The sequence below is a fragment of the Denticeps clupeoides genome, unplaced genomic scaffold, assembly GCF_900700375.1.
Source record: "Denticeps clupeoides unplaced genomic scaffold, fDenClu1.1, whole genome shotgun sequence".
Lineage (NCBI taxonomy): Eukaryota > Metazoa > Chordata > Actinopteri > Clupeiformes > Denticipitidae > Denticeps > Denticeps clupeoides.
In genome coordinates, this window is record NW_021629721.1 from 57787 (window position 1) to 79024 (window position 21238).

A 21238-nucleotide genomic window follows, 5' to 3' on the forward strand; every position below is an offset into this window, starting at 1 on the left:
AAAAAATCCTGGAGGAGAATGTCCAGCCATCTGTTGGTGACCTCAAGCTGATAAGAAATTGTGTTCTGCAGCAGGACAACGATCCAAAATACACCGGCAAGTCCACCTCTTCCCGCTCGTGTTGTCTGTTTGAGCTCACAATGGTTTGAACATTGACCTTTGAACCGCACCATGTGCTACTTTGTTTGAGTATTGTGTTGAGCAACTGAGTATCATCTCGAGTGAGATCTGGGATGAGATCAAGTTTTTTTCTACACTGGCTGGAAATCCCACTGCTGTCCGGTGGAGACCCTACAGTAAGCTGTGAGAAGCACAAACAGCAGAAGCCGGGACCAGAGGCCAGAGCAGGAGGACGTCAGGATGCGTTCGGTGTGGTGGCTCGTTGTGCTTCTGTCGCCCCCCACACTCTCAGAGTGTGAGCCTCTGTAAGTAGACCGATCGGCGTGCACAACACGACACGAAATGGTCCTCACGGCGATTTCTTCACCATCTCTGCTGATGACCACAAAAAAAAAAACTGTCCCACAGAATATTTGAAATATTCAGCTAGAGGTTATTTGTCTGGTTCCTGTCGAATGCAGCCTGCATTTCATTTCTAGCTCTCTTTTGTTCCCCACCTGATGAAGGTGGGGTTGCTGATGTCATATATGAACGTGACTCATTTATTTTCTAAGCAAAGGTTTGGTCACACCTACTGTAGGCTTTTACATTACAGAACAAAACTGAAGAAGAAACAGGAAATAACACCTATGTGGTTATGTAATAAACAAAAGTGGAGTGATGTTGATGATGATGATGAGAAGAGTGAAAAAAAACCGCCATGAAGGTTAAAAAAAGAGGCGACAAATTCATCAACCATATATCTGTTGTCCTCTGAGCAGCAATACAATAGCAAAGCACCGTCCCCACACACTGCTCCCCGGGCGCCTGTCATAGCTGCCCACTGCTCACTCAGGATGATGGGTTAAATGCAGAGGACAAATTTCACTGTGCTGTGCTGCTGTGTATCACATGTGACAATCACTTCACTTTAAAAGACAGCATGATGTCTTTATAGAATACTGTATTTGTAAGTAATTGTGCTGTAATATGAAACAGGGATTGATCTGGCATTATTCCGCATTTCACTCCTCAGCTACATCATGTTGTCTCCAAACATCTTGAGGGTGGGGTCATTGGAGAGAGTGTTTGTGGAGGCCCAGGATTACGCAGGACCTGGGCTGGACGTCACAGTCATGGTGAAGGACTACCCAGGCAAGAAGAAGGATCTGGTCAGGAAGACTGTAACCCTGAAAGCAACTAACCAAAACCAAGCTCTGATAAAGATAACTGTGAGTGACTCCAGCCTGCAGACCACCTGTAATCATCATGTTCACAACACATGGTGGTAAAGACAAACTCGGGATGTAACAATGCTGTTATGCTACGCAGCTGAAAGTGAAAGTGAAGTTAGTGTCATTGAGATACACTACAGCACACGGTGACACAACAAAGCGTGTCCTCTGCTTTTAACTATCACCCTTGGTGAGCAGTGGGCAGCCATGACACTTTTCCTCCACTCTTTTGGGTGCTTGGCGGCTACCAGACATGCTCTTGCTGCCCTCTAGTGGCACAGGATCATTGCTGCTAGCTGTCAGGGGAGCGTGTAAGTTACACCCGACCCTTTTCAGTCCTGCTTGCACTGATGTGCCACCTGCAGGCACAGGGCCAGGAGGCAGGGACTGGGGGTTGCCGGGAAGGCAAATTTGCAGAGGATGGCTCTGGCGCTTCTTCTGTGCTCCGGACCTCTGGTAGAGCTTACACTTCACTGAAGAATGAAAGGCAACCTCCTCCAAGATCGACAACACATAACTTTCTTCCTCCACCTGTCACCCTCTACACAGCTTACCCTCAACACTGCTCTCAACTTCCTCCAATGGGACCCACTTCCCACAGAGAAGGTTGTATCTGTGGAACATTCATCCACCAATCCGCCTCATTGTCACTGACGTTGACTTGTAGCTTCTCCTCCCTCAACCCCTCCCATGGCCGGTCCCACTTCTTGGGACCTCCATCGTCACGTGGATCATCCTTTCAATGTACCTCATCGGGCCATGGCGCAATCAACTCTCAAGGACAGTACTCCGGCCATCCTAGCCAGAGACGAAAGACCGGGCGTTCCTAATAAAGTGGCCGAAGGATCAGGCGTCCGTAATAAAGTGGCCCAAGGACCGGGAGGTCTTAATAATGTGGCTGATTGGCATCCTAATGAAGTGGCTGGTTTAAGATTCCATTGAATCACAGTGCTGGCGCTGCTGCTGTGTCAGTACCCCTTGTAGGACCCCCTTTGCTGGCAATGACACTGTAGCAGTACCACTTAAAAGGGGCCCCATTTTGAAAATGTTTAAGATCTGGGCTACATGCTTTTGTTATTTTTCACCCATTGCTGGATAAATTAATGTTAAACACTTTCAGGCAGCAAGGTGTTAAGTGTAGTGGTAGTTGCCTAGTGGGTAACACACTCGCCTATGAAACAGAAGACCCAAGTTCAAATCCCACTTACTACCATTGTGTCCCTGAGCAAGACACTTAACCCTAAGTTGCTCTGGGGGGGGACTGTACCTGTAACTACTGATTGTAAATCACTCTGGATAAGGGCGTCTGGTAAATGTTGTGTTAGAGTTATACGTCGTTCCAACACATATAAACCAGAGAGAAATGACACAAGTTGAGTTCTTTTTACTTGCAAGGAGAGCGATCAGAGACGCGCAATACAGCATGCCTCTAAATGCTCTGCCGTCTCTTCCGCTTCCTCTCTTTTTATTTTATACAGGGCGGTACATTCATCACAGGATCACACCAAGCTTATAATTTGCATGTAGGGTTGTCTCTTGGTAGACGCTCCATCGCAAGGTCTTCTTGTTTTCTTGCTTCTCCGCGGCTGCAGGCCTCCTCTTATCAAGTCGTGGTCATTCTGTTCTGCAAACAACCTTTAGCCCACCAGTTTCTCATCCAAGAGACTAATGATTAAATATAGTGCGCATATTAAAAAGATTAATACAGTTTAATACATATATGTCAAAAAGGTAATAAAAGGTAATAGCATGATAACGTATATACATTTTCCAACATGTTGTAAATGTAAATGTGCAGATGCTTCTCAACAGGTTCCTGGAGGAGCCCCCAGTTTCGATGAGGACACCACAGAGAACCAGTATGTTTACCTGCAGGCCCAGTTCCCCGACCATCTTTTGGAGAAGGTGGTTCTTGTGTCCTTCCAACAAGGATACATGTTTGTTCAGACAGACAAGATGGCGTATTCTCCTTCAAGCACAGGTTTTATTCCAACCTTTTCTTTATTTTTACCAGCCAAGACTAGTGTCTCCAGTGTTGTATGGAGATAAATAGAAACTATCTAGCTTGTAAATGTGTTTACCTCCAGTCCGATACAAAATCTTCTGCCTGAGTCCTGGTCTACAACCTCTGGATAAGAATGTTGTAGTAGAAATGGTGGTGAGTACTTTCGCTCAGAAAAGAAAGGACATCACGTTGCACCGTAGATTCAGTGGTAACTGGTTAGTTTGTCTTCAAGAGCCCTGGTGGAACCATTGTGAAGCAGGAAGTCATCAGTGTCGAGAGTGGAATGGGCTCAGGGGCTTACAGAGTTCCTGAAGCAATCAGGTGGGCTTTTTTTTTTATTTAGGTGACCTTCTCAGGCCATTCTGAGCATGTTCAACTGCTGCAATGTTTGACCTTTCAGCTTTGGGGTGTGGAAGATAGTGACCAGGTTCCAGAACAGTCTGCAGTTAAGCTTCACATCCAAATTTGTGGTCAGAGGCAACCGTGAGTCTTGTCCCAACTCCACACATGTACAGTAAAAAGTCGTGTATTTTCTTCATGTAATACTGCTTCTACAGGGCCACAACACTTCCAAGTGAGACTGAGTCCCAGAAAAACGTTCTTCTCTATTGATGATGAGGAGCTCAGGGTTAATATCATGGCCCGGTGAGATTAGACGTTAACACCATACACAGTAAACATGAATGTAAATACAGAATTGTAGAACCATCTCAAGGAGGATCAGAAGATATGGACAGCACACGATTTAAATATATGAGTGTCACAGCAAAGGCTCTGAATACGTAGGACCATGTGATATTTCAGGCTTTCTTCGTTAATAAATTTGCAAAATGTCAACATTTTGCAGATTGTCAATTGTCAACTGTTTATTGCTTATGCATTTGATCTTTGTCCAACTCCGTCGGCCTGGATGTGAAGGACACATGTTTCTGGACTTTAGCATAACATCAAAACCATTTGAGCTTTTTGTCTTTCGTCTAACAACTATATTCTCCATATTATCTCCAGGTTTTTATTTGGCAAGGATGTGGAAGCAGTGGGGTTCGTGGTGTTCGGGCTTCTGACAAAAGACAATAAGAGAATGGATCTGCAAGATGCACCACAAAGAATAGAGGTAAGAACCTCAGAAACGGTCCAAAACCCAAAACTGTTCCGCCGCATGGGCTTCCAAGTGCTAATGAGGCGTGGCTGCAGATCCGCCGTGGCAGAGGCGAGGCTGTGCTGAGGAGAGAGCAGATCCTGCAGACCTTCCCAGATGTGAACTGGCTGCTCTACTCCTCCATACACATCTCTGCTAGCGTTGTGGCCGACGCAGGTACTGCAGCGCGGCTCATCTAGCTCCCAGTTCGTCTTTTCTATGTTAATGTCCACCTCTGGACCGCTGATGTCTCCCTCAGGCCGTGAAATTGTGGAGGCGCAGGAGACGGTTCAGATCATCGCGTCACCATACCGCATTCACTTCAGTGGAACCCCCAAGTTCTTCAAGCCAGGAAGCCCCTTATCTATAACGGTAATTTAGTGACGTGTTTATTTTATTTTTATTTATTTTTAACGTATTTGAAATGGGATTCATTTCTTTCTCCTGTTTCTCTCCATATTTCAAAATGAAACATCTCAATAAATACACCGATGGCCCAAAACCAAGCTTTCCGTGAGGAACGCCGACCTCTCACCGGCCGGAGGGGTTGCTGTCGAGGCCGGAGCCGGAGCCGGTGCTGTGGAAGTGCGTGGGGTCACGGAGGAAAGTGGCCTGGCGAGACTGGCCGTCAACACGCAGGAGGGAGCGTCACCGCTGCTGATATGGGTACGGCCTCCGGCCTCTGCCTCAATAAATTAGCCAAAACCGCAAGTACATTTACGGCATTTACCAGACGCCCTTATCCAGAGCGACTTACAATCAGTAGTTACAGGGACAGTCCCCCCCTGGAGACACTCAGGGTTAAGTGTCCTGCTCAGGGACACAATGGTAGTAAGTGGGGTTTGAACCTGGGTCTTCTGGTTCATAGGCGAGTGTGTTACCATTGTGGATCCATTGGGGACCATTCAATCCATTGTGGAGTAAGGCTGTAACGTAACAAAATGTGAAAAAAGTGATGAATATTTTACGGATGCCCTGTATTTGAGAAGATCCCATGTGCGCTCCCAGTTACCACTCTGTCTACAACCCCGCGGTCCTCTTAGTTTTTATCTAGAGCCGTGGACCCTGGTGCCAAATTCAAATTTTATTTGTCACAGACAAAGTCGTACACGGTATGATATGCAGTGAAATGCTTTTAGCGACTACTACAGACCACAGTATTGCAAATGTTGCAAATATTGCAAACATAACCAAATATTACACTTTCATGTCCTTAACATAAAATATGGTGTGCAAATGAGTGAAAGTCAATGTATAAAGATTTTTTGCAAAGAGTAAAAAGAGCAGAGATTTTGTGCAGAGTGATTTTGTGCAAAGAGTCCAGAGTGATTGAAAGTGAAAGTGCAAAAGTGTTCCTGTTTGCTGTCGACACAACAGCACAGCACACGGTGACACAGCAAAATGTGTCCTCTGTATTTAACCCATCACCCTTGGTGAGCAGTGGGCAGCCATGACAGGTGCCCGGGGAGCAGTGTGTGGGGACGGTGCTTTGCTCAGTGGCACCTCGGCGGATCGGGATTCGAACCGGCAACCTTTTGATTACGGTAGGCCTTAACCGCTAGGTTAATCCCGAGCCACCAAGGTGCCGCTGAGGTCCCACACGCTGCTCCCCATCATCGGCGTGCCAGGAGCGGTCAGCTTTGTGTTTCCCTCGCAGGCGAGAACCAAAGCTCCCGGGCTCCCGGATGCCAGGCAAGCTGAGGCACAGATGACGTTTCAGGCCTTCCAGACTGCAAAAGGATCCGGGAGCTTCCTGCACATGAGCGCGGATGCTGCGGAAGTGGCGATCGGAGAGGATGTCCTGGTCACCATGACACGGGGTGACGGGCCCGCGGACCACGAAATGACCTGTCTGGTGGGTGCCTGACTGCCAACAGCTTCATGCAGACTGGTAGACAAAGCAATGACAACAACAACAACAACATTTATTTCTTATATAGCCCAAAATCACATACAGTATGTCTCAATGGACTTTGACAGGCCCTACAGTTGACACCCCCCACACTTGACCCTTCTGCACACAAGGAAAAACTCCACACAAAAAAACTCTAGGAGAGAGAAAAAAAAGAAAGGAAGAAACCTTGGGAAGGAGTGATACAGAGAGGGACCCCCTTCCAGGGTAGAGTGAGCCTGCAAATGGTGTCAGTGCAGGGTTGGATATGATATAATGATAAGTCCTACAGTTGTAGGGTTGGAGAAGTCCAGGATGTAGTCAGTGTCATGGTCTAGATTACGTGTCCATAATGATGTTACTGGTCCATTTGAAGATCCCTATAGCTGTAGTTGTAATGGTGGTGGTGGCTGTGGTGACCCTCTGGTTTGTTTCATGGTATGTCCTTGTTTAGCAGTTGTCAGGAACCAGGATTTATTTGCTGGTCTGATCACTGGGGTCTGCCAGTAGTCTGGGTGCTTGATTCCGTGTCTCAGATAAAACAAACAGAAGCAGCGGCAGACGGTTGGGCTGTATGACCGATACTGAAATATGTGGTTATAGTGGTATATTGGTGCTACAGTGGCCCGGTACCCTAACTAGGACAGCCTAACTAGGGTGAATTTAACTCTGTCTGTGTCTAACAGGGGGACTCTGTGATAAACTGGACTTTATAATTGACACTGCGTCAAAGTGAAGTGAAATGAGGGTCTAGGACTTTAGCAAAAAGCCAGAGAAAACAGATAGGTTTTGAGATTGGATTTAAACACTGAGACTGTGTCTGAATCCCGGACACTGACAGGCAAGCTGTTCCACAACTGCGGAGCTCTATAGGAGAAGGATCTGCTCCCAGCTGTGACCTTCTGCACCTTTGGTACCAGTAGTGACCCCGCACCCATTGATCGAAGGGGGTGTGGCGGTTCGTAAAGAACCAAAAGTTCACTCAGGTATTGTGGGGCGAGACCATTTAGAGCTTTATAGGTTAAAAGTAGGATTTTGTAGTCAATCCTAAATTTGATGGGTAACCAGTGCAGTGATTGTAAGACTGGGGTGATGTGGTCAAATTTCCTGGTTCTGGTTAGAACTCTGGCTGCAGCATTCTGTACTAGCTGGAGTTTACTCATGCACCTACTAGAGCATCCAGACAGTAATGCATTGCAGTAATCTAACCTTGATGTAATAAATGCATCCAACATTTCTGCATCATGCATTGAAATGATATTTCTTATCATTTCAATCATTTCAGAATGCTATCCTAGTGACATTGTCTACGTGCGAATTGAATGAGAGACCTGCATCAATGATGGTGAAATAGAAAGGCTATCCAGGGTTATGATGTAGTCAGCCAGCTTACCTTGTCAGGGTTTAACAGGAGAAAGTTGGTGAGCATCCACTGTCTAATGTCCTACAGACAATTCTCTATTCTGTTCAGCTGCTGCCTCTGATCTGGCATTGCTGACAGATACAGCTGTGTGTCGTCAGCGTAGCAATGAAAGCTAATACCGTGTTTGCGGATGACGTCACCTAAAGGTAACATGTATAGAGAAAAAAGTAACAGCGTATGAGGGGTCCGGAGGTACAAAGTTTTGTTCTGTATCACCAAATGCAACATAATCTATATTAAATTGCTCTATAATTGCACTATTATGTTTTAAAGGCCATTTTGGACGAGGCAACGTAAAAGCTGATATCAGCTGCCAATTGATATTCACAGCATCACAGCAGCTTACAATCAGGGTTTAGTGCCATGCTTTTGGAAACAGTGGTAGGAAGTGGGATAAAAATTGCCAATTCATCCCAGAATATGAAACGTCCTCGCTAAAAAGGGACCGTTGGACAGTTAAAACAGGATGATATCTTTTTCATCTTCTTGCCTTTGTTAGATTCTGAACAAAGGACAGATCTACCACGTTGAGAGGTTGAGAGGAAACAAAGTGTTCTGGACGCTACAAGTGACTAAGGACATGGTCCCCTCCTTCCGCGTCGTGGCCTATTACCACACAGGCTCCTCGGAGGTGGCGTCCAACTCCGTCTGGGTGGATGTGAAGGACACGTGCATGGGGACGGTAGGTTCGCAGCTCCACCTGATGACTGGTTTGTGGTTCCGTTTGCCACTTCTCCAACATTGGCCCTTTGCTCGTCCCTTTTTTTCAGCTCAAGCTGACCAAAGAAAGACATCGCTCTGTCTCCAACCCCGGGTCCCCTTTGTCTTTATCTATAGCCGGGGACCCTGGTGCAAAAGTGTTCCTGTTTGCTGTCGACAAAGGAGTCGGCCCCCGCGGTGACCCACACAGACTCACTCAGACCAAGGTGGCACGTTCCGCGCGGTTCCGGCAGATCCGTTAGAAATGTCTTCCCACTAACCCGTGGTCGTGTCCACCTTCAGATCTGGGACGCGATCGAGAGCCGGGACCCTGGCTGCACTGCTGGCAGCGGGAAGGACAGCATGGGCGTTTTCTACGATGCCGGGCTGCTGTTTGAGTCCAGCACTGCCGGAGGAACGTCCATCCGGACAGGTACAACAGGACACGGAGCTTATTTGGGGCATGTATTGAAATCCTATTAGACTTATTTCATGAAAACATTTCAGAGTCCACCTGTGAATCTCCAGTAAAAAGAAATCGAAGATCAGCAGAAGGTACGAAACATCATTTTAAAACTGGACTTGTCAAAATATGACAACATCCAACAGTGCAGTTTTTTGTTTTTTTTTTACTGCAGGTCAGGATGAGGACATGGACGACATCTTGGACATATTGGAATACATGAATTCCCGTTATCAGTCAGAGGAGGCCTGGCTCTGGGACGAGCAGGTGCTTCCTGAGTGCCGGTACAGACCCTGGTGAGGTTTCTGCGCGCTCTCCCTCTTTCCCATCAGTCCCTCCATTACTCCGTCGCTCCATTCTCCTTCTCAACTCTCTATCCGTCCTCTCGCCAGCAACGCCACCTCTGTCAGCAAGCGGCTTTTTCTACACCGCTCCATCACCAGCTCGGAGATCTCTGCTGTCAGCGTTTCCGGAAGTCACGGTAACAGCCGCACTCGCCTACTGTAGGACGAATGAGACGGCGGGTGACATGCTTCCCGCTCCCGGGCAGGTATCTGTGTGGCAGAACCGTTGGAGGTCCGCACCATGAAGGACTTCTTCGTACACCTGGTTCTACCGTACGTTGCCAAGCGCTACGAGCAGCTGGAAATGAAAGCCGTTCTCTACAACTATGGGGACGAGGACATGAAGGTTTCACACCGACACACACACACTGTGGACAAGATGAAATACGGCTCTGTTCTCATTTTAAGGGGAAGTGAAGTGATTGTCGTTGTGAAACACAGCAGCAAAGCTCACGGTGACACAACGAAATGTGTCCTCTGCTTTTATCCATCACCCCTTGGTGAGCAGTGGGCAGCCATGATAGGGGCCAATAGTGAGGTGCCACCGAGCAAAGCATGGCTGCCCACTGCTCACCAAGGGTGAAAAGCAGAGGACACGTTTCCTTGTGTCACCGTGTGCTGTGCTGCAGTGTTTCACAGTGGCAATCGCTTCACTTTCAGTTTAAATAATTCAGATTGATTTCCGTGATCGTTGTATTTGCCAACATAGATTTTGATTCTGTTACATTACGTTGCATCCGTTTATCCACGCCCCAGGTTTAAATTTACAGTGTTTATCGGGCGCAATTTACAATCAGTAGTTACACGGACAGGGACCTGGAGACACTCGGGATTAAGTGTTTTTGCTCAGGGACACAATGGTAGTAAGTTATGTTAAGTGTTACCCACTAGGCTGCTACCACCCTTTCATTTGCAGCTTCATTTGCTTAGTCTGAAAAAGTCGCAACGTTCCCCATCATGTCCATGGTAGCATGAATTGGACTAAACCAATAAATTAATGACTTATGTGTGATTTTATATATCAAAAGACAAAGCAAAAGCTGAATGCAACGGTAATTGTAATTTTAACCAGTTCATACATGGAACACAGCGAGAAGCACTTCAGAACCAGCTCTCAGTTCTTCTGGATCTGAGCTGACTGCATGTTCTTCTGAAAGGTGCGAGTGGAGCTGACGAGAAAGAGGGACATGTGCACCGCCGCCAGCCCGGTAGACCGTAACTACCAGGTGGTCCAGGTAAAGGTCAACTCTTCCTATGCCGTGCCCTTCGTGATCGCCCCTTTGGAACTGGGGAAGCACACGGTGGAGGTCAAGGCAGTTGGCTACAACTTAATCTTATATGATGGTGTGAGGAAGGACCTCTATGTGCAGGTGAGGCCTGATTTTTAACCATTAAAGCAACATGAGTCTTTGTCAAATTGTCATTTTAGTTTTTATTAGTCTTAGTCATGTCCACACTCATTTCATTTTAGTCAAAGTTTAGTCAACTAAAAGTCAGAGCATTTTAGTCTTATTTTAGTCAGAAAATGCTTCATCGAGACACTTAATTGTAAAGAAAGTGACCAACAGTCTCTTCGTCTTTGTCTACCGACTATCCGCTCACCAACTATAATATATCTACGACCCACCATGAGCATTCTGAAATCTAAATAATGCACAAACAGGAATTGAGGAATTTAAGGGCATCTTTGGAACCGGATGGGAGAAACAGGAACAAGAAATATTGCATAATAAGATTGTTATTAAACAAAAGAAAATAACTTATATTGCTCTTAGTAACCAAAAGAGATGTTTTCTATAGTTTTTATTTTGTAAACCATAGTCTTTATTCGTCATCAATTTTACATGATGTATTTCGTTATAGTTATCGTCATATAAGCAGCATTTATGTTTCATTTACGTCTCATCTCGATTCTGTCCGAAAAAAATGTTGTTGACAAAAACAACACTTCTTTGTTTCTCACATTTGTTTTTAGCCGGAAGGCCTGCTGAGAAGCACGGTTGTGAAGAAGATCTTGCTGAACCCAGTAAAATATGGCAAGTTTGATTTTCCATCTTTTTTCTTAGCAGATACCATATTAGGTGGTAGTAGCCTATTGGTCAATACACCTGAGCAAGACACTTAACCCTGAGTGTCTCCAGGGGGACTGTCCCTGTCACTACTGGTTGTGAGTCAATCTGGATAAGGGCGTCTGATTAATGCTGTAAATGAAAAATGTCGTTTCGCATGTGTAACGTAGTTGTATGGAGCTTTTTCACATATTGCGCTACTGTGTGTGTTTATGATATTTGGGTTTGGGAAAGGTGGCATTCAGACAGAGTTGGTGACAATCCGGTGGTCTGACGTGGTGGGCCGCATGCTGCACACACCGGCCAGTGTTCACATCCGAGTGGAAGGTAATTCATCACGACAACATTGTCCTTCAGCAGATATACTGAAGAAAAAAACTCAGTGCTTACTGATATATATACATATACATATACATATACATATATATATACATATATATATATATATATATATATACATACATACATACATATATATATATATATATATATATATATATATATATATATATATATATATATATATATATATATATATATATATATATATATATATACACACGTGAAGTGCAGCACAGCACACGGTGACACAACAAAATGTGTCCTCTGCTTTTAACCATCACCCGTGCACTTTTGTCTTGAGTAGAGGTTCATCACCTCTTTGTTCTCCATACCTTTGTCAAACAGCCTTCCCCTGGCCATTTGACAAAGTTATGGAGAACAAAGAGGTGATGTCCCATCTTACAGTGCTTTCTGAAAAGCGAGCCGAACCCTCATAGACAACCATGTGTCCTGCAGGTCAGAAAATGGCCACAATGAGATCCACCGAAAGTAGAGTAAATACAATGCAAACCCAGGTTTTGGCGGCTTGTGCCCCACATTGGGTTGTCTGTTTTGGGGGGGGCGTGTCCTAGCAGGTAAGGAAGCATACTCATAACCGCCTGAACCGCTAAGGTGCACTGAGGTCCCCTTGACCTGTTATGGCTACTCACAAAATGGTGATGTGGCAATCAGTCAGAAACGAGTTTCACTTTTGCTGAACCTTTTTAAGTTGCTACAAGTTCTTTTCTGTTTTTTGCTTCGTCTGCAAGGCCAAGATTTGAGTCGAATCATGGAGAAGACCTTCAGGGGGGAGTCCCTCAGCGCTTTCCTATTTCAACCTGGTGGGAACAGTCTGGAGAACATGCTGACCATGACACTGCCACTCACCGCTGCCCACTACATGGACAGAACTAACCAATGGGATGAAGTAGGGATGGAGAAGCGTGCCGCAGCAGTCGAGTACATCAGCACAGGTGAGCGATGGAAGGAGGTCAAAGCTGCAATCATTCGTCCGAGTTTGGAGACACCCTGGAGGATCTGAGATTCTTTTTCTTCTCTCAGGTTACCAGAGACAGCTGACGCACCTCAGACCAGATGGCTCGTTTGGTGTTTTTATGACGAGACCCAGTAGCACTTGGTGAGCCTCTACCACCAATAATTCCCAGAACCTGTGGTCCTGAAACTTCTCACATTATCCCAGGTCTTTAAAAACTGACGCATATGTTTCCATGTCTGATTGGAGGCTGACCGCATACGTTGTTAAAATATTCACCCTGGCCGGAGACGTCACGCCCGTAGAAACGAACGTGGTCTGCGGCGCCCTCAGGTGGCTCCTCCTGAAAACACAGCAGACTGATGGGAGCTTCAGAGAGTTGTTCCCCGCTGTGTTTGCCCTGGTACGTTGTGTAGATTCAAGGCCGTGTTTTCTGAAACCGTCAGTCAGTTTTTCTGACAGCCTGGCTTGTGTAATCAGGGCAGGATATGGAGCAGGAAGGACACGGACGCCTCGCTGACAGCGTTTGTCCTCACGGTCATGCAGGAGAGCCAACACCTCTGTCCTGGAACCGTAAGAATGTTCTCCACGTACATTCTCCGCTCTTCGGGACAGGTCTCAGTGTTATGCCAAATATAAGTCATAAAACATAAAAAAATACTCTGAATATTAGCCTTAGAAGGCAATTTGGCAGGGGATGAAGTTAAATTGGAGCTGAGCAACATCCCCAACGCACCATAACTGCTGCAGACACGCCTACCACAAATGCAAATTTTAAAAAAACGTAGCTTTTTTACTTTTTCTAGAACCTCGTGGAAGGTATGAGGAAAGCCGTGCAATACCTGGAGCTCAGAGTCTTCACGCTGGACAGCGCATACCCTGCTGCCATGGTTTCCTACGCATTGGCTAATGCGGGCAGACTCAGCGAGGACTTCCTGTGGAAGCACGCCTCACCCAGTAAGCGGGCGTGGCTCCGTTCGCTTTCTTACACTGAATGAACCTGCAGACGATCTGAAGCCCAATACGTCGGTGAAACGGGCAACGCCGTTTTCACCAGAACGGCACAACACAGACACGACCTCCTAAGGAGAAAAGAAGCCAAAACTTAACCTTTGATGGTAATCCTTCAGGGTCACGGTCCTACAGGTCAACCCACAGAGTTGGATCCACAGATCTGCGTGAAGACTAATGGGTGGTAGTAGCCTAGGTGGTAACGCCTGTGATCCAGAAGACCCAGGTTCAAACTCCACTTACTACCATTGTGTCCCTGAGCAAGACACTTAACCCTGAGTGTCTCCAGGGGGGACTGTCCCTGTAACTACTGATTTTAAGTCACTCTGGATAAGGGCTGGATAAGGATGTAATGTAAAACAAAGTCCCATCCCAATCTGACCCCTGACCCCTGACACTGTTTGTTGCTGGTTCGTAGAAGGCAACGTGTGGCCGGTTCCCGGGGATCACTCCTTCACCCTGGAGGCCACGGCCTACGCCCTCTTGGCCTTGCTGAAGACGAACGAGTTTGAAAAGGCTGGCGCGGTTGTGCGCTGGTTGAACACCGAGAAAGCTAGTGCGGGGATGTATGGGTCCATTCAGGTAGCGTGAAGTCCAAAAAAGTAAAAAAAAATTAAAAATTGTTTTTGTTTCATAAAGTAAAATTTGATTCTAAAATTCAATTCCACAGTCCACGCTCATCGTATACCAGGCCGTGGCAGAGTACAGGACACGGGGCAAGGAGCTCCTCAACGTCAGCTTGCAAGTCACCGTCGATCCCGGTCCAACGCATCGCCCCACCACGTGGACCTTCAACCGGAGGAACGCCCTCGTGAGCCGATGGACACAGGTAACCCGGACGGTTCACGTCCCACCTACACACCGGCGAGCTCAGACTCTGAACTACTTCTGACCGCCACCCTCGCAGTTCCCTTTCTCCGCCTCCCACCATCAGGATTTGGAGGTTACGGCCAGAGGGACCGGCCTCGCGACACTCACCGTGAGTACCCGGCGAGCTCTTACTCTAGATCAGTGTCTCAGACCTTCTCACGCCGAGGACCACTTTATCGCAGACCACTAAACCTCCCTGAACGCCGAGTGTAGTTCAACAATATATTACAAATGGGTTTCTAATTCACGTCTGGCTGCACCCTGGACCCCTTTAACCTCGTGTCTGGGGGGGACACCTCTGTTCAGTTGTGGGGCTTTGTTGTCAGTCGTCCAATCAGGATGGAAAATCCAGCTTTCACAGAAACGACCTCAGTATCTATTACGACTGGAACTGTTAATACGCACATAATTCTAATAATAATTATGATTATTTTTATTTAATAATTCTAAAAATAATAATATTAAAGGAGCACAGAATTCTGAGAACAAAGCATGATATAAAATACATGCTTTACTTGTCCCCCCTGCTGAAAGGTTGGAAAAGGAGACACAACACATCCATTTTATTTTATTTTACTTATTTAAATGTTCGTACTGTTTTAGCTCCTTCGCTTTCAGTACGATGTAAACATCGCTCTAGATAAAGGGCCATCTTATACTGGTGCCGTTGAGGTAAGTCGGTGCAGTTAATCGTCACTTAGCTTGTCCCTGTTTTTCTAGGCCACAGTCGCGTATTCCGCCGTAGAAAACGATCAGAAGGAGGCCTGCCGACATTTCAAATTAAACGTGACTCTGGAGAAGCAGTCCGAAGGTAAACTGCACCCGACTGGGTGCATATTAGTATGTAAAAAATGTTCATCTCTGACTTGCCCTGGGTGAAGAGTCTGTGATGGTCGAACATTATTAAACATTTGTTACATTTTTTTTTTTTTTAAATCTCAGTTTTGTACGACGGAGCCAGTGAGACGTACTCTCTCAGCGTTGAGGTCGCGTAAGTCCACTTCAGAATCTTCACCTGCTTTTTACCAGCAGAAATATCAAATCCCGCTCCTGCCCTCAGCATCCTGTCTGAAGGCCGCCAGGCAACAACTTCCGTCCTGGAAATTGAGCTGCTGACCGGATTTGTTGTGGATGCTGGTGATTTAGCTAAAGTACGACAGTAACGCCACAGGAATGATTCAATTGTTCAAAATGTTCAAATGATATATGCTTTATGTCAGTTCTTTTTTTTTCCTTGCAATCTCAGTTGTCGTCTTTAGAGGGCGTCAGTGTCAAGAGACCTGACGTGAATGAAGCATCGCCTCTCGTCTTCTACCTCGATACGGTACAGAGCTTCATTTTTTCATCTTTCTGCTGCTTCTGCGTTCTCTACGTTCTTCCTTCCTTCTCCCAGGCGTCCTCTGCAGAGACGCACCGTCTTAGGCTCATGGTGCACAAGGTGGTGGAGGTGGTCGCTCTGCTCCAGCCGGCTGCCGTCCGTGTGCGCAGGTTCAACTCGGCTGGTCAGTCCGTCCTCTTCTCTTCTCGGCGTCAGGAGGACCTGGTTCTGCCGGGCTGTTTATCTCTGTCGTTGATCTGAACGCCTTCCAGAGAGTCTGTGCGTAAAGTTCTACCACCCGCAGAGGGGAGGCGGACTCCTGAACAAGATCTGCCACAGCGATGTGTGCCGATGTGTTGAAGGTCTGTCTTCTTTTTTTATTCCGAATTTGTCCCATCATATATAACAAGCGAACAAAACCAATCTGTTCTCTGAGCTCCAGACCAATATTTCCAATCTTTTGAGTGTTAATTGTTGTTGGTGCCACAAGGGGCAGTGGTGGCCTAGCGGTTAAGGAAGCGACCCTGTAATCAGAAGGTTGCCGGTTCGAATCCCGATCCGCCAAGGTGCCACTGAGTTGCCACTGAGCAAAGCACCGTCCCCACACACTGCTCCCCGGGCGCTGGTCATGGCTGCCCACTGCTCACTCAGGGTGATGGGTTAAATGCAGAGGACAAATTTCACTGTGTGCACTGTGTGCTGTGCTGCTGTGTATCACATGTGACAATCACTTCACTTTAAACTTTAAAACTTTAAGGTTGAAGGACAGAAGAGGCGCAAATGCTCAACGGTTGAACGGAAAACGTATTTATTTTAACAGAAATGAAAACAGCGCAACGACCGAAAACACAAAAACAAGGTAGCATGTGGCAAAGTGTCAGGATCTGTTCAGGAAAGGCGCGTCCATGTCACTGCAGGAACAACTATTGCCTACTCACATGTAAAGGGTCCTTGATCCGAGCCCAGATGTACGACAACAACAACATTTATTTCTTATATAGCCCAAAATCACATACAGTATGTCTCAATGGGCTTTGACAGGCCCTACAGTTGACACCCCCCACGCTTGAACCTTCTGCACACAAGGAAAAACTACTGGTCCATTTGAAGATCCCTGAAGCTGTAGTTGTAATGGTGGTGGTGGCTGTGGTGACCCTCGGGTTCGTTTCATGCTATGTCCTCGTCCTGTCCACCAGGATTTATCTGGTGGTCTTTTCGCTGGAGTCTGCCAGTAGTCTGTGCGCTTGATTCCGTGTCTCGGAGAGAACAAACAGAAGCATCGGCACTTGGTGGCATCGTACGAATGGTACTGAAATATGTGGTGATAGTGGTATATTGGGGCTACAGTGACCCGGTACCCTGTACCTAGGCGTTACAAGTAGAAGTGATTGAAAAACCTTTAAAAAGTGTTGTACAATTTTTTATGTTATTGGTTGTGTGAGATGTTCATTTACAATGAACATTTACACCAAATTGTAGCATCATTTTAAAGGTAAATGCAGAAGTCAGTTAGAGATGTAACAAAAATCTCGGAATAAATTTCTCCCCCCCTGCAGCGCGCTGCGGCGTACAGAAGAAGCGGGATTTGCAGCAGGCCGAGCGCAGGGACAACGCCTGTGTGCCGGGCGTGGATTACGGTGAATAACCTGCTGGCATTAACCTGTCCCCAGCCGGGCGGCGTCAGCACCGGGCCCGGATTTAACCGAGATGCTTCTCCTGTCCCTGCAGTTTACAAAGTAACCTATGAACAGGCAGAGGCGGTGGCTCACACAGATACGTACCACATGAGGGTCGAGCAGGTGCTGAAAGAAGGTAGGGACGGTCGTATCAAACCGTACAGAACAACGATAAAAGTGTTCAAAACGCAGCTCATTACTTTTTTAAAACTTCCCATTCACTGCTTAACTCATTTTACATTTACAGCATTTAGCACACGCCCCTTATTCAGAGAGACTTACAGTCAGTAGTTACAGGGACAGTCCCCCTGGAGACACTCAGGGTTAAGTGTCCTGCTCAGGGACACGATGGTAGTAAGTGGGGGTCTGAACTTGGGATTTTGTGGTCTTTTGGTTCTAGGCTGCCACCACCTTTTTTGAATTGTTGGTCAATTGCTTTGCGATTGATTGCCGCTCTTGTGCACCCTGCACGGCAGACACGCCCACACCCAATGACACAACGTTGTTGAACAAAATGCATCTATTTTAATTCCCGGTTTTACATTTTTTACGCCGGGAGATCTGGGTTTGGGTTCATGTCATGGTTCTGGTTTCGTTTTACCCCAGGCACAGACAGTCTGGTTCAAGGCAAAGTACGTCTTTTCATGGCCCACCCCTCCTGCAGGCAGACTCTGGACCTGACTAAGGGCAGGTCCTACCTGCTCATGGGCCACTACAGGGATCTGGTCCAGTCGAATGGGAGGTGTGAACTGAGTTCCTTTACTCCTGGAGAAGGAGAATAACTGGGGACAATACCGGAATTCTGTCTTTCAGGTGACTCTCTGTCCTTGCTTCTCTCCACAGTTACTTGTACTCACTCAGCGAGTCCACCTGGATTGAATATTGGCCAACAGAGGTGGAGCGTGCAAGTCCTGCATTAAAGAAGAACTTAGCAGATATTGAAGCGTTTGCTGAATACATTAAAATGATGGGCTGCCTCTTTTAAAGTCTTCACATCGATCCATATTCACATTTTTACATTTTGTTCATTCTCTATGTAGCATTAGCACTCAATTAAAAAAAATGTTACAAATAAACTACAAAGAGAACACCATCTTTTACGGCGTTTCCGTAAAGGATCTTTTCTGGAGTCGGTGAACGCTCACTTCCACGGTTGCCATTGATCTGTTTTGAAGTGAAAATGAAGTGATTGTCACATGTGATACAAAGCAGCACAGCACACGGTGCACACAGTGAAACACTGTGTAATGAAAAGGTTGACCTGCCTGCTGATCTCAGATTACATCATTTCGTTGTTGAGCCACGAAGGATCGGGCGCAATGACGTTCAGGCAGGATTCGGAGATGTCGAAATTGTCTAGATGGCTCCACCGAGCCGTAACTCCACCCTCACAGGCCAGTCACTTATCAGCCCCCGGCAGGCCCGCCGGTTCCTGTAGGCCGGAGTCAGCATGACTCGCTTTCGCACCGTGCAGCCGTTCCCTCTCGTCCGGAATCAGGCTTCTGTAGGCATGTACCCGCCCGCTGCATGATACGAAAGCGAAGCGCAGCACACGGCGACACAACAAAATGTGTCCTCTGCATTTAACCCATCACCCTCGGCGAGCAGTGGGCAGCCATGACGGGCGCCCGGGGGGGGGGTCAGTGTGTGGGGTACGGCGCCTTGCGCGATGGAAAATGATGATGAAAGTTGCATCAGCGCCGGTCGCATGGGACCATGCGGAGATCTTCGGTTAAGATCCTCTCGCTGAAGAACCCGCTGATTCAGGGGGCGGGGCCTGCACCGGAGCTCCACCACTCTGGTGCTTCTGGCCCCCTGAAGGCAGTCGGGGCCTGACGGCGTGATGGACGGGGTTGTGGTGTGGTGGACCCTGCTGCTGCTCGCTCTCCACGCGCTGTCTCTCTCCGCCGAGGCGTAAGTGTGTCTCTGGGGACGAGGTTTCACTGACTTGAATAAAGTGCAAAATACTGTTGCATTACGCACACATTCGTGCACAATCCAGCTTCCTTTCGAGCTCCACGCGTCTCACGCTGTTGTGTCCCAGGTCGTCCGCAGCGACGAGCATCGACTGTCCGGAGAAATGCAGTCCGCAGAGGAGGGGCGTCTCCGACATCAGCGCACTGTCCAGCCAGGCCTGCAAGCCCTCCATCGATTACGGTGAGTGAACGCGTGAGAAGAAGCGTTACCATCTCTGAAGGTAAAAGGAAGACGTTCATCTAGACTCTTCTCCGTCTTGGCCCCTCGGTGGTGGAATGAACTTCCCCTCGAGGTCAGAACAGCTCAGTCACTGAGCACCTTCAAACGACAGCTCAAGACCTTCCTCTTTAAAGAATATTTAGATTAAATTGTAATTTTCTTGTTGTCGAACTTTGTGTACAGAATCTACAACAGAGTGAATTAAATAGATGTATTCATAGTTGGGGTCCTAGTGAACCGGAATTGATCTCTTCATCGATGGTAACTTGAAAGCACGTTGTAAGTCGCTCTGGATAAGGGCGTCTGCCAAATGCCGTAAATGTAAATGTAAATGTAAGAAGCCCCTGAGATGCCCGAGGTGGGCCCGAGGTAGACTCTTCTGCATTTCCAAGCCGCTCTCGCTCGTTTCCAGTGTACAAGGTCCGGGTGGAGGACAGCGAGAAGACCATGCACACCGACGGCTACAGGCTGACGGTTGAAGAGGTTCTGAAGCCCGGTATGTCTCTCAACCACAGTCACACACACACACACACACACACACACGCTGAAACGGGAGGCTTGTATCTCGTGCAGGGACGGACGCCGAGGCCTACGGGGAGCAGCGGGTCTTCATCTCTCGCTCCGCCTGCAGGTCCGACCTGGAGCTGGAGCCAGGAAAGACGTACCTGGTCATGGGCGAGGCCGAGAGCGTCAAAGAGTTGAAGGGCAGGCGAGTGGCTTTTTTTATTTATTTATTTGTTTTTTTTGCTACTGGTTTACTGGAGTGCGGGCGTGGCTCTCACGACCGCGCGTGCTTTGTGGTGGCAGCTACCATTACGTGTTTGGCGAACACACCTGGCTGGAGTACTGGCCCACGGAGGAAGAAGGGAAGAGCGCGGCTCACAAAGCCCGGCTGGAGAGTCTGCAGCAGCTCCTGCAGGACATGGACTTTGGCTGCCCCGAATGACGCCCCACCTGCTTATAAAAAATGGAATAAATGTTTTAACCAACATGCACAAGCTACATTTCTGCATTAAACTGTAAAGTAAACCAAACAGATTTTTCAATTGGTTGTAAAACGACTCGTCTGCTGCTTTTGCCTACATCGGATGCAGAAGTTATGAATAAATCTCAAGCTGTGAATAAATGCAAGTTTAGCGATTTGTTTAGTGTGCGCACACATTCACACACCAGATGAACAGAACTGAACCTTCAGCCATATCGCTGTACCAGGAATGGAATGTTTACTAGAACCAATAAAGCACCTAAGATGGGAGTTAACGGGTCCGAGATGGGAGGTTCCACGTTCGCAGATAAATGGGGCTGATGAAAGTATTTAAAATAAGAAGTAAAATACCGTGTAACTGATAGAATTCAGTTATAATTCACAGCTAAGACGAGAGACCGCTGTGAAGGTTTGTTAACGCCATGCCGAGTTTCTTCGTGTTCATCAGGGTTAAAGTGTGACAGATTTACCCAAAAAACGTTGGAGTAAGGAGTAAGGAGT

The 21238-nt window shown here is 47.2% G+C and overlaps 2 protein-coding genes across 2 annotated transcripts; both read left to right on the plus strand.

The window, feature by feature from the left end:
* The first annotated feature begins 360 nt into the window (after positions 1-360).
* On the plus strand, positions 361-18599 carry LOC114772593 (complement C3-like). The gene is made up of 35 exons (XM_028965480.1): positions 361-425; positions 1136-1331; positions 3147-3315; positions 3422-3492; positions 3572-3660; positions 3740-3822; positions 3897-3984; positions 4348-4453; positions 4534-4654; positions 4737-4849; positions 6135-6332; positions 8291-8473; positions 8562-8717; positions 8794-8923; positions 9129-9249; positions 9346-9434; positions 9504-9643; positions 10455-10667; positions 11273-11333; positions 11601-11693; positions 12458-12661; positions 12750-12825; positions 12931-13084; positions 13162-13254; positions 13488-13638; positions 14111-14274; positions 14363-14521; positions 15283-15373; positions 15595-15713; positions 15809-16064; positions 16153-16242; positions 17437-17517; positions 17609-17692; positions 18163-18298; positions 18400-18599. Exons 1-35 carry the CDS (start codon positions 361-363, stop codon positions 18539-18541), a joined length of 4485 nt encoding a protein of 1494 aa, XP_028821313.1. The 3' UTR covers positions 18542-18599.
* Positions 18600-19242: 643 nt separating this feature from the next.
* On the plus strand, positions 19243-20726 carry LOC114772591 (complement C3-like). Its single transcript, XM_028965477.1, has 5 exons — positions 19243-19470; positions 19601-19713; positions 20165-20248; positions 20326-20461; positions 20560-20726. Exons 1-5 carry the CDS (start codon positions 19400-19402, stop codon positions 20696-20698), a joined length of 543 nt encoding a protein of 180 aa, XP_028821310.1. The 5' UTR covers positions 19243-19399; the 3' UTR covers positions 20699-20726.
* The last annotated feature ends 512 nt before the right edge of the window (positions 20727-21238 follow it).

Coding starts and splice junctions, on each gene's coding strand:
- LOC114772593 (XM_028965480.1), top strand. CDS start 361: ATGCGTTCGGTGTGGTGGCTCGTTGTGCTTCTGTCGCCCCCCACACTC. Junction 8,924..9,128: donor AGGAACGTCCATCCGGACAG/GTACAACAGGAC, acceptor TTTTTACTGCAG/GTCAGGATGAGGACATGGAC. Junction 17,518..17,608: donor TGTGCCGGGCGTGGATTACG/GTGAATAACCTG, acceptor CTGTCCCTGCAG/TTTACAAAGTAACCTATGAA.
- LOC114772591 (XM_028965477.1), top strand. CDS start 19,400: ATGGACGGGGTTGTGGTGTGGTGGACCCTGCTGCTGCTCGCTCTCCAC. Junction 19,471..19,600: donor CTGTCTCTCTCCGCCGAGGC/GTAAGTGTGTCT, acceptor GTTGTGTCCCAG/GTCGTCCGCAGCGACGAGCA. Junction 20,462..20,559: donor GTCAAAGAGTTGAAGGGCAG/GCGAGTGGCTTT, acceptor TTGTGGTGGCAG/CTACCATTACGTGTTTGGCG.